Here is a 12,505-nt window from a genome sequence, read left to right as displayed (position 1 = left end):
CGCGATCTCCGATCGCGCTAGTGCAGGCCCCTCCCACTTAAGAATAAGAGGAAGGCCTGCAGTACCGCAGCGCGCTGTGCCGCAGTGTGTGGCGCTGCGGCACGTTGAGCTGCGATATTCAGTTTCAGCGCCCTAAGAGGGATGCGGGGCGCCTCGAGCCTCGCCCCGTGTCCCTCTTGGGGCACTCAAGCTGAATTTCCGGCGGTCGCAACTGCTCCGAACGCTGCGCTAATTCCGGCGCCCAGGCGAGCTTGGCGCCCTGTTTGCGGCTCCACCCAATTTCTCCCCCCATGAATCTATGGGGGAGAAATTGAGTATAGCCCCGTTTGGGGCGCCAGCTTCACCAGGGCGCTAAATGTAGCACCCCGGAAACATTCGTGGCCGCCCGCCAGAAATTGAGTGGTAGTGCCCCAAAGGGAAGCACGGCGCTACTGGAGGCACCCCGCATCCCTCTTGGGGCGCTGCGACTGAATATCGCAGCTCAACGTGCCGCAGTGCCACACACTGCGGCACAGCGCGCTGCGGTACTGCAGGCCTTTCTCCCCTTCTTAAAGGGGAGGGGCCTTGTGCAGCGCGATCTGGGGTCCAGCTGGGCCCCCGAGGATCGGGAGTGCAGGCAAAAGAGCCCGGCACCGAGGAGAAGTGCTGGGCTCTTGGAGCGCAGCCGGCACTCCGCGGGGGGGGGGTTCAGGAGGTCGGGGACAGGAGCGCAGGCAGGTGCTGGCAGGCGGCCAACAACAAAAATGGCCGCCCCGCACCGCTCCTTTAATTTGCGCCTCCCCGGCCGCAGGTAGGCCCCCCTGACCCCATCGGACATAGCGTCCGGCGGTAACTCAGGGGGCACTGCCAAATATTGCAGCCGGGGCGTCAGCGGGGCGCTGCGCACACCAATGACATCATCGGTGGTGGCGCAGCGCTAACGGTTAGCGCCACCACTAGCGTCCCGTGGAATTTAGCGGGAGGCGTGGACAGTGCCGCACCCGGGCACGAGTTGGCTTGTGACCCACTTAGCGCCCTCTTAAGGCACTAACGGGTGACACAGCCAACTGAATTTCTCCCCCTTTGACTCTATGTGGGAGGAGATTAAATAGGCGGGTAGAGTCTGTGATAGGGGAGCGTGTACATGAGCTGTGGGAGGAGATTAAATAGGTGGGTAGAGTCTGTGATAGGGGAGCGTGTACATGGGCTGTGGGAGGAGATTAAATGGGTGGGTAGAGTCTGTGATAGGGGAGCGTGTACATGGGCTGTGGGAGGAGATTAAATGGGTGGGTAGAGTCTGTGATAGGGGAGAGTGTACATGGGCTGTGGGAGGAGATTAAATGGGTGGGTAGAGTCTGTGATAGGGGAGAGTGTACATGGGCTGTGGGAGGAGATTAAATGGGTGGGTAGAGTCTGTGATAGGGGAGCGTGTACATGGGCTGTGGGAGGAGATTAAATGGGTGGGTAGAGTCTGTGATAGGGGAGAGTGTACATGGGCTGTGGGAGGAGATTAAATAGGTGGGTAGAGTCTGTGATAGGGGAGAGTGTACATGGGCTGTGGGAGGAGATTAAATGGGTGGGTAGAGTCTGTGATAGGGGAGAGTGTACATGGGCTGTGGGAGGAGATTAAATGGGTGGGTAGAGTCTGTGATAGGGGAGCGTGTACATGGGCTGTGGGAGGGGATTAAATGGGTGGGTAGAGTCTGTGATAGGGGAGAGTGTACATGGGCTGTGGGAGGAGATTAAATAGGTGGGTAGAGTCTGTGATAGGGGAGCGTGTACATGGGCTGTGGGAGGGGATTAAATGGGTGGGTAGAGTCTGTGATAGGGGAGAGTGTACATGGGCTGTGGGAGGAGATTAAATGGGTGGGTAGAGTCTGTGATATGGGAGAGTGTCCATGGGCTGTGGGAGGAGATTAAATGGGTGGGTAGATTCTGTGATAGGGGAGAGTGTCCATGGGCTGTGGGAGGAGATTAAATGGGTGGGTAGAGTCTGTGATAGGGGAGAGTGTACATGGGCTGTGGGAGGAGATTAAATGGGTGGTTAGAGTCTGTGATAGGGGAGCGTGTACATGGGCTGTGGGAGGAGATTAAATGGGTGGGTAGAGTCTGTGATAGGGGAGAGTGTACATGGGCTGTGGGAGGAGATTAAATGGGTGGGTAGATTCTGTGATATGGGAGAGTGTCCATGGGCTGTGGGAGGAGATTAAATGGGTGGGTAGAGTCTGTGATAGGGGAGAGTGTACATGGGCTGTGGGAGGAGATTAAATGGGTGGTTAGAGTCTGTGATAGGGGAGCGTGTACATGGGCTGTGGGAGGAGATTAAATGGGTGGGTAGAGTCTGTGATAGGGGAGAGTGTACATGGGCTGTGGGAGGAGCTTAAATGGGTGGGTAGAGTCTGTGATAGGGGAGCGTGTACATGGGCTGTGGGAGGGGATTAAATGGGTGGGTAGAGTATGTGATATGGGAGAGTGTACAGGGGCTGTGGGAGGAGATTAAATGGGTGGGTAGAGTCTGCGATAGGGGAGCGTGTACATGGGCTGTGGGAGGGGATTAAATGGGTGGTTAGAGTCTGTGATAGGGGAGAGTGTACATGGGCTGTGGGAGGAGATTAAATGGGTGGGTAGAGTCTGCGATAGGGGAGCGTGTACATGGGCTGTGGGAGGAGATTATATGGGTGGGTAGAGTCTGTGATAGGGGAGCGTGTACATGGGCTGTGGGATGAGATTAAATGGGTGGGTAGAGTCTGTGATATGGGAGAGTGTACAGGGGCTGTGGGAGGAGATTAAATGGGTGGGTAGAGTCTGTGATATGGGAGAGTGTACATGGGCTGTGGGTGGAGATTAAATGGGTGGGTAGAGTCTGTGATAGGGGAGAGTGTACATGGGCTGTGGGAGGAGATTAAATGGGTGGGTAGAGTCTGTGATATGGGAGAGTGTACATGGGCTGTGGGAGGAGATTATATGGGTGGGTAGAGTCTGTGATAGGGGAGAGTGTACATGGGCTGTGGGAGGAGATTAAATGGGTGGGTAGAGTCTGTGATATGGGAGAGTGTACATGGGCTGTGGGAGGGGATTAAATGGGTGGGTAGAGTCTGTGATATGGGAGAGTGTACAGGGGCTGTGGGAGGAGATTAAATGGGTGGGTAGAGTCTGTGATATGGGAGAGTGTACATGGGCTGTGGGTGGAGATTAAATGGGTGGGTAGAGTCTGTGATAGGGGAGAGTGTACATGGGCTGTGGGAGGAGATTAAATGTGTAGGTAGAGTCAGGAGACTTTATGGTGTACAGCTTTATTTTAGTAATATGGAGAAATAAAATGTAACTCTTTTCATAAGGAAGTGGGTAAAGATATTGTAATACAAAAGCAAAACACTGTGGATGCTGGAAACCTGAAATGAAAATAGAAAATTCTGGAAATACTCAGCAGGTCAGGCAGCATCTGTGGAGAGAGAAACAGAGTTAATGTTTCAGGGTGATGACCTTTCATCAGAACTGTAAAATGTTAGTGATGTAACAGATTTTAAGCAGGATCGTGTTGCTCTGACTTGGGATTCATCCACCACTGAAACAGCAACACCCAGAACTGTGCTTTGCAAACCTTCAGGCCCTAAAGACCCAAACAGAACAAACCAGCAACTAAGAAATACAAGTAAATAAGACTGAGCTGCCAGGGGTCAAGGTTTCTATGTGAGCCGCAGGCTACAGTTTGGGGACCCCTGCCCTATAATTCCTGAAGTGTGCTGTGACAAACCAGGCAGGAAATTTACAAATAGAAACAGAAATACTGGAAACACTCAGCAGGTCGGACAGCGTCTGCAGAGAGAGACACAGAGTTAACGTTTCAGGTCGATGAACTATCATCAGAATTGGAAAAAGTTAGAGATGTAACAGATTTTAAGCAGGTGCAGGGGCAGGGAATGGGGGGAGGGGAGGAAAGAACAAAAGGGACGGTCTGTGATAGGGTGGAAGGCGGGAGAGATTAAACGAGCAGCACAATCATTAACAGCACCTGCTGTCTGAAAATGGGGCCGAGTTTATGATCTGAAATTGTTGAACTCAAGGTTGTAAAGTGCCCAATCGACAGATGAGGTGCTGTTCATCGAGCTTACGTTGAGCTTCATTGGAACAGTGTAGGAGGCCGAGGATAGAGAGGTCAGAGTAGTCCAGATAATTAAAGTGACAGGTGACCGGAAGCTCGAGGTCACGTTTGTGGACTGAACGGAGGTGTGCTGCAAAGCGGTCACCCAATCTGTGTTGGGACTCCCCGATGTAGAGGAGACGGCACAATTTACAAATACTGATTTCATTAGGTGCAAGCACTGAAATGTTCAGGAAAAATAAAATGTTACATTTTTTCAGATTTTTAAAACCATTTTAAGCCATTATATAAAAATTATAAATAAACTTCGAAACTGCTCTTCAATTCCCAGCCTGCCCATCAACTACACCATCGGAGGTCAGTTAATATAATGTAAACTCTACTTACTGGTTACATTGAGCAGGGTTCCGTTCCCACTGATATCTCCCCACACTTTACAGTAATAGGCGGCAGTGTCATCAATCTGCACGTTTGTGATTATCAGAATGAAGCTGTTATTGGAGGTGTCTCTGGAAGGCTGGAGACGGTCAGTGGAACCTGGGCTCCCTCGTGTGCTGCCACTTGCCTCATGTGTTAAAACCCACTCCATATCTTGCCCTGGTCGTTGCCGTCGGTACCAGTGGACATCGGTGTCGTTCACTCTGGCGTTCCGCATGGTGCACTGTAACCGCGCCGAGTGACCCTCTGTGACACGTTCCAGGCTCGGAGACTGGAGAAGGACTGGAGCATTTGCAACTTTAAGGGAAACATATCAATAACTTAAAAACCGGTCTGAACGTTGATAAATGTTTGAAGCCTTTCAATGAAAAATGAAGACAGCTCACCTTAGCTTCTGTAAATTCTAAACAAATTATCATTATATGGCCTGCTATGAAACGCTCAGTCGACCCGGCAAGGTCCTCCTCACCAACATCTGGGGACTTGTGCCAAAATTGGGAGAGCTGTCCACAGACTAGTCAAGCAACTGCCTGACATAGTCATACCCACAGAATCATACCTTTCAACCAATGTCCCAAACTCCTCCATCACCATCCCTGGGAATGGCCTGACCCACCGGCAGGACAGACCCAGCAGGGGTGGCGGCACAGTGGTATACAGTCAGGAAGGAGTGGCCCTGGGAGTCCTCAACATTGACTCCAAACCCCATGAAGTCTCATGGCTTCAGGTCAAGAATGGGCAAGGGAACCTCCTGCTGATTACCACCTACCGCCCTCCCTCAGCTGATGAATCAGTACTCCTCCATGTTGAACACCACTTGGAAGAAGCACTGAGAGTAGCAAGGGCACAGAATGTACTCTGGGTGGAGGACTTCAATGTCCATCACCAAGAGAGGCTCGGTAGCACCACTACTGACCGAGCTGGCCGAGTCTGAAGGACATAGCTGCCAGCCTGGGCCTGCAACATGAGGGAAAAACTTACTTGACCTCCTCCTCGCAAATCTATCTGTCGCAAAAGCATCTGCCCATGACAGCATTGGTAGCAGTGACTACCGCACATTCATTGTGAAAACGAAGTCCTGTCTTCACACTGAGGACACCCTCCATCGTGTTGTGTGGCACTACCACAATGCTAAATGGGATAGATTCAGAACAGATCTAGCGGCTCAAAACTGGGCATCCATGAGGCACTGTGGGCCATCAGCAGCAGCAGAATTGTATTCCACCACTATCTGTAACCTCATGGCCCGGCATATCCCTCACTCTACATTTACCATCAAGCCAGGAGACCAACCCTGGTTTAATGAGGAGGGTAAAAGAGCATGCCAGGAGCACCAGGCGTACCTAAGAATGAGCTGCCAACTTGGGGAAGCTGCAACACAGGACTAGATGCATGCTAAAAAGTGGAAGCAGCATGCTAAAGACAGGGCTAAGTGATCCCACAATCAACGGATCAGATCAAAGCTCTGCAGTCCTGCCACATCCAGTTGTGAATGGTGGACCTTTAAACAACTAACGGGAGGAGGAGGCTCCATGAATATCCCCATCCTCAAAGATGGTGGAGCCCAGCATGTGAGTGCAAAAGACAAGGCTGAAGCATTTGCAACCATCTTCAACCAGAAGTGCTGAGTGGATGATCCATATTGGCCTCCTCCTGAGGTCCCCACCATCACAGAAGCCAGTCTTCAGCCAATTCGATTCACTCCACGTGATATCAAGAAACGACTGATCGCACTGGATACAGCAAAGGCTATGGGCCCCGACAACATCCCGGCAATTGTGCTGAAGACTGGTGCTCCAGAACTAGCCGTGCCTCTAGCCAAGCTGTTCCAGTACAGCTACAACACTGGCATCTATCCGAAAATGTAGAAAACTGCCCAGGTAAGTCCTGTCCACAAAAAGCAGGACAAATCCAATTCGACTAATTACTGCCCCATCAGTCTACTCTCAATCATTAGCAAAATATTGGAAGGTGTCATCGACAGTGCTATCATGCGACACTTAATCACCAATAACCTGCTTACTGCTGCCCAGTTTGGGTCCGGCCAAGACCACTCAGCTCCCGACCTCATTACAGCCTTGGTCCGAACACTGCCCCTTGACATTCAACGGCATTACCATCACCGAATCCCCCACCATCAACATCCTGGGTGACACCACTGACCAAAAATTTAACTGGACCAGCCACATAAATACTGTGGCACCAAGAGCAGGTCAAAGGCTGGGCATTCTGTGTCGAGTGTCTCACCTCCTGACTGCCCAAGGCCTTTGCACCATCTACAAGGCACAAGTAAGGAGTGGGATGAATATTGTTGCTGTCAAGCTGTGAATCTCCTCTGTAACCACACTGCTCAGTGTGAAGATTCCATTGGGCCTTGCCAGTGGCTCCCGTGGTATTGGAGGAGGAAGAGGAGTTCGGGGAGGGGGCAGAATGAGTGATGAACTTGTACCTCAGGAGTCTGGAATTGGCCCTGGCACACCTAGATGCCCATGTCCGTGGAGACCTACATTTGCCACTTCTGCTACACATGAAAGCCTGTGACACAGTTACGCCTTTTATATTCTTGGATCTCTTACTCTGGATCCATCAGCTTCTGAAGTTTTCGGATTCATAGGCGAATCCCCTCGGCCCCAGCAGCATCTTCAATGGCGCTGATGGACATAAAGTTACAACACGTGTCTCCTGCCCTATTATATCCTTATTCGGCTCGGTGTCAAATATTGTCTGATAATCGCTCCTGTGAAGTGCCTTGGGATGTTTTACGCAATAATAAATACAAGTTGTTGTAGTTTGGGGAGGACAAAGTCAAATCAGTAATTCCCTGATGTTGGTGCTCTCACCACCTGTCACAAGCCCAGTCTGCCTGCAATGTCGCTCAGGACTCGGCCAGCTCGGTCAGTGGTGGGGCTACCGAGCCTGGAGATGGACATTGAAGCTGCCTCGCCAGAGTACATTCTGTGCCCTTTCGACCCTCAGTCCTTTCCCCAAGTGGTGATTATAGGAAATGTGCACTTGTCTTTCCAAGTGGAACCTGGCATTCGACACCAGGAAACAACTTATTTTGCAGAGGTTTTTTAAGAAGGCAAATGTCCAGCTGGGCTTTACACTGTTCTCTATATTTAGGGGTAATTTTACGAGACCAACCCTCTGTGGGGAATCTCACTGTCAGACAGTCATGAAATCATGGGCGGTATCTGCTGAATTTTCAATATATTTTCCCAGTGGGCGAGGCTTACACAATCACTCCTATACAGTCTCATTCTTGCTTTACATTGATGTGTTTGTTTAAATCATGCATTTTTAGTTTACAGACTTCAGGCTTCCTACCAGGTTGGCCATGTTCTCTCTCTGGGTCACCCCCTCCCAGGCCCGTTACATTCTGTGTGTATTGGGCAAATTCCAGGCCCACGGAAGAGACTCTCACGGTGCTACATTATTAAATTGTTTGCTGGGTTTCAACTCCAAAATGAGTCATAGAGTCATAGAGTCATAGAGTAATACAGCACGGATAGAGGTCCTTCGGCCCATCGTGTCCGCGCCGGCCATCAAGCCCTGTCTAATCTAATCCCATATTCCAGCATTTGGCCCGTAGCCTTGTATGCTATGGCATTTCAAGTGCACATCCAAATGCTTCTTAAATGTTGTGAGGGTTTCTGCCTCCACAACCCTTTCAGGCAGTGAGTTCCAGACTCCAACCGCCCTCTGGGTGAAAAAGTTCTTTCTCAAATCCCCTCTAAACCTCCCGCCCTTTACCTTGAATCTATGCCCCCTAGTTATTGCCCCCTCTACTAAGGGAAAAAGCTCCTCAGCATCCATCCTATCTATGCCCCTCATAATTTTGTACACCTCAATCATGTCCCCCCTCAGCCTCCTCTGCTCCAAGGAAAACAAACCCAATCTGCCCAGTCTCTCTTCATAGCTGAAGCGCTCCAGCCCTGGTAACATCCTGGTGAACCTCCTCTGCACCCTCTCTAACGCGATCACATCCTTCCTGTAGTGTGGCGACCAGAACTGCACACAGTATTCCAGCTGTGGCCTAACCAGTGTTTTATACAGCTCCATCATAACCTCCTTGCTCTTATATTCAATGCCTCGGCTAATGAAGGCAAGTATCCCATATGCCTTTTTTACCACCTTATCCACCTGTTCCGCCGCCTTCAGGGATCTGTGTACTTGCACACCCAGATCCCTCTGACCCTCCGTCTTGCCTAGGGTCTTTCCATTCATTGTGTATTCCTTTGCCTTGTTAGTCCCCCCAAAGTGCATCACCTCGCACTTTTCCGGGTTAAATTCCATTTGCCACTGTTCCGCCCATCTGACCAACCCATCTATATCGTCCTGCAGACTGAGGCTACCCTCCTCGCTATTTACCACCCTACCAATTTTTGTATCATCCGCGAACTTACTGATCATACCCTTTACATTCATATCCAAGTCATTAATGTAGACCACAAACAGCAAGGGACCCAGCACCGATCCCTGTGGTACCCCACTGGCCACAGGCTTCCAGTCACAAAAACAACCTTCGACCATCACCCTCTGCCTTCTGCCACTAAGCCAGTTTTGTATCCAATGTGCCAAGGCACCCTGGATTCCATGGGCTCTTACCTTCTTGACCAGTCTCCTGTGCGGGACTTTATCGAAGGCCTTACTGAAATCCATGTATACCACATCCACTGCGTTACCCTCATCTACACACCTAGTCACCCCCTCAAAAAATTCAATCAAATTAGTCAGACATGATCTTCCCTTGACAAAGCCATGTTGACTATCCCTGATTAATCCTTGCCTCTCCAAGTGGAGACAAATTTTGTCCCTCAGAATTTTTTCCAATAATTTTCCTACCACTGATGTTAGGCTCACTGGCCTGTAGTTCCCCGCTTTTTCCCTACTACCCTTCTTGAATAATGGTACTACATTAGCGGTTCTCCAGTCCTCTGGCACATCCCCTGTGGCCAGAGAGGTCCTGAATATATGTGTTAGAGCCCCCGCAATCTCCTCCTTTGCCTCACACAGCAGCCTGGGATACATTTCATCTGGGCCTGGGGATTTATCCATTTTTAGGCCAGCTAAAACCGCCAATACCTCCTCCCTCTCGATGTTAATATGTTCGAGCATATCACAGTCCCCCCGCCCTATTTCTATGTCTACATCGTCCTTCTCCATAGTGAAAACAGATGCAAAAAATTCATTTAGAACCCCTCCTACATCTTCCGGCTCCACACACAGATTGCCACTTTTGTCCCTAATGGGCCCTATTTTTTCCCTAGTTATCCTCTTACCCTTAATATACTTATAAAACATCTTCGGATTTTCCTTTATTTTGCTCACCAGTGTTATTTCATGGCCCCTCCTTGATCTCCTAATTTCTTTTTTAAGTATCCCCCTGCACGTTTTGTACTCCTCTAGGGCTTCTTCCATCTTTAGCCTTTTGTATCTACCAAAAGCCCTCCTTTTTTTCCTAATCCATTCTCGTATATCCCCTGACATCCAAGGTTCCCTGTGGTTTTTGGAACCACCCTTGACCTTTACAGGAACATGTTGCCATTGTATGATCTCAATCTCCCTTCTGAAAGCCTCCCATTGCTCCGATGCGGATTTTCCTACAAGTAGCTGATCCCAGTCCATTTTGGCCAGATCCTGCCTTATCCTATTAAAATCGGCCTTCCCCCAATTTAGAACCTTTATTTCCGGCCCATCCCTGTCCTTTTCCATGACCACCTTAAATCTTACCATATTATGGTCACTATCACCAAAGTGCTCACCTACTAGCACTTTTTCCACTTGGCCCGCCACATTCCCTAGAATTAGGTCCAGTACCGCCCCCTCTCTTGTAGGACTTTCTACATGCTGGCTCAAAAAGCTCTCCTGGATGCACTTTAAGAATTCTACACCCTCTGAGCCTTTCACACTCTGACTATCCCAGTTAATATTGGGGAAGTTGAAATCCCCCATTATTATTACCCTATTATTTGCACATTTCTCTGAGATTTGCCTACATATCTGTTCCTCTATCTCCCCCTGACTGTTTGGAGGCCTATAGTACACTCCCAGCAAAGTGCTTGCCCCCTTTTTGTTTTTAAGCTCCACCCATATGGCCTCATTAGAGGACCCTGCTAATATATCATCCCTCCTTACTGCAGTAATTGACTCCTTAATTAATATTGCGACACCCCCTCCTCTTATACCTCCCCCTCTGTCTCGCCTGAAGATTCTGTACCCCAGAATATTGAGCTGCCAGTCTTGCCCTTCCCTCAACCATGTCTCCGTGATAGCAACAATATCATACTCCCATGTGTTTATCAACACCTTCAGTTCATCCACCTTATTTGCAAGACTCCTTGCATTAAAATAGATGCCATCCAGCCTTGCCCTTATATATTTGCCCTGTCTACCAAGCTGACTTGTTTTTTTCTCTATAATTGGCAGCACATCCCCTCCTATTTCAGCTCCCCTCTGTATCCCATCCCCCTGCCAAGTTAGTTTAAACCCCCCCCAACAGTGCTAGCAAACCTCCCCGCAAGGATATTTGTCCCGCTCTGGTTCAGGTGCAACCCGTCCGACTTGTACAAGTCCCACCTTTCCCAGAAGCAGGCCCAGTGATCCAGGAAAGTAAAACCCTCCCCCCTACACCAACTCTTTAGCCACGCATTCATCTGCTCTATCCTCCCATTCCTATACTTACTAGCACGTGGCACTGGGAGTAATCCAGAGATTACAACCTTTGAGGTCCTGCTCTTTAATCTGTTACCTAGCTCCCTAAATTCTTGATGCAGGACCTCATCCCTCTTTTTACCTATGTCGTTGGTACCAATGTGGACCACGACCACTGGCTGTTCACCCTCCCCCTCCAGAATGCCCTGCAGCCGCTCAGTGACATCCTTGACCCTGGCACCAGGGAGGCAACAAACCATCCTGGATTCACGTCTACAGCCACAGAAACGCCTATCTGTTCCCCTTACTATAGAATCCCCTACCACTATTGCTCTCCCACTCTTTTTCCCCCCTTCCTGGGCAGCAGGAGCACCCCCAGTGCCAGGAAGTTGGCTGCTGCTGCCTTCCCCTGGTGAGTCATCCCCCTCAACAGTATCCAAAGCGGTATACTTGTTTGAAAGGGGGATGTCCGCAGGGGTTCCCTGCACTACCTGCCTGCCTTTGTTGCTCCGCCTGATGGTCACCCCCTGTGCTGCCCTACCCTGAGGCGTGAACAACTCGCTAAATGTGCTATCCACGAGCCTCTCAGCATCGCGCATGCTCCAAAATTCATCCACCCACAGCTCGAGCGCCGCAATGAGACGTTCTTCTTTGCCGCCCAGTCATTAAGAAAGCCGATTGCACATTCCTAAACTACATTAGCAAGCTTAAGAATGATTTATTGTAGCTTGGAAACTGTCACGGGATCATTTATTTGCATTGATCATAAAATCATAGAAATTTATGGCACAGAAGGAGGCCATTCAGCCCATCGTGTCTGTGTTGCTGAACAAGTGCTATCCAGCCACACCCACACTTCCGCCTCCACACACAGCTTACCTTTTGGTCTCTAATAAGCCCTGCTCTTTCCTTAGTTATCCTCTTGCTCTTTATGTATTTATAAAATATCTTTGGGGTTTTCCTTGATGTTACTTGCCAATATTTTTTCATGACCTCTCTTTGCTTTCCTAATTTCCTTTTTAATTTCACCCCTGCACTTTCTAAACTCCTCTAGACTTTCTGCAATATTTAACTCTCGGTGTCTGACATAAGCTTCCCTTTTTTGCCTTATCCTACCCTTTATGCCCCTTGACATCCAGGGGGCTCTAGATTTGGAGGTCCCTCCCCTTTTCTTTGAGTGATCATATTTTCTCTGACCCCTCACTATCTCCTCCTTGAAAGCCTCCCACTGCTCTGACACGGACTTACCATCAAGTAGCTGTTTCCAGTTCACTTTTGCTGAATCACATCAGCTTAATAAAATTGGCCTTCCTCCAATTGAGAACTTTTACT

The 12,505-nt window shown here is 49.6% G+C and overlaps 1 protein-coding gene across 1 annotated transcript in view; it reads right to left on the bottom strand.

Annotated features, from left to right (window-relative positions):
- The window catches only part of LOC147120782 (uncharacterized), a 45,004-nt gene that overhangs the window by 14,370 nt on the left and 18,129 nt on the right, over window positions 1-12,505 (bottom strand). The window contains exon 3 of the mRNA XM_085977079.1: window positions 4,469-4,816. Coding sequence (XP_085833205.1) covers window positions 4,469-4,816 — 348 coding nt within the window. The remainder of the gene's footprint in view (window positions 1-4,468; window positions 4,817-12,505) is intronic.

The sequence above is a fragment of the Somniosus microcephalus genome, chromosome 3, assembly GCF_052327205.1.
Source record: "Somniosus microcephalus isolate GS21.2 chromosome 3, FLI_Smic_1.0, whole genome shotgun sequence".
Taxonomy (NCBI): domain Eukaryota; kingdom Metazoa; phylum Chordata; class Chondrichthyes; order Squaliformes; family Somniosidae; genus Somniosus; species Somniosus microcephalus.
The sequence above is the reverse complement of the archived record's forward strand: the minus strand, read 5'-3'. Positions and strand labels throughout refer to the sequence as shown.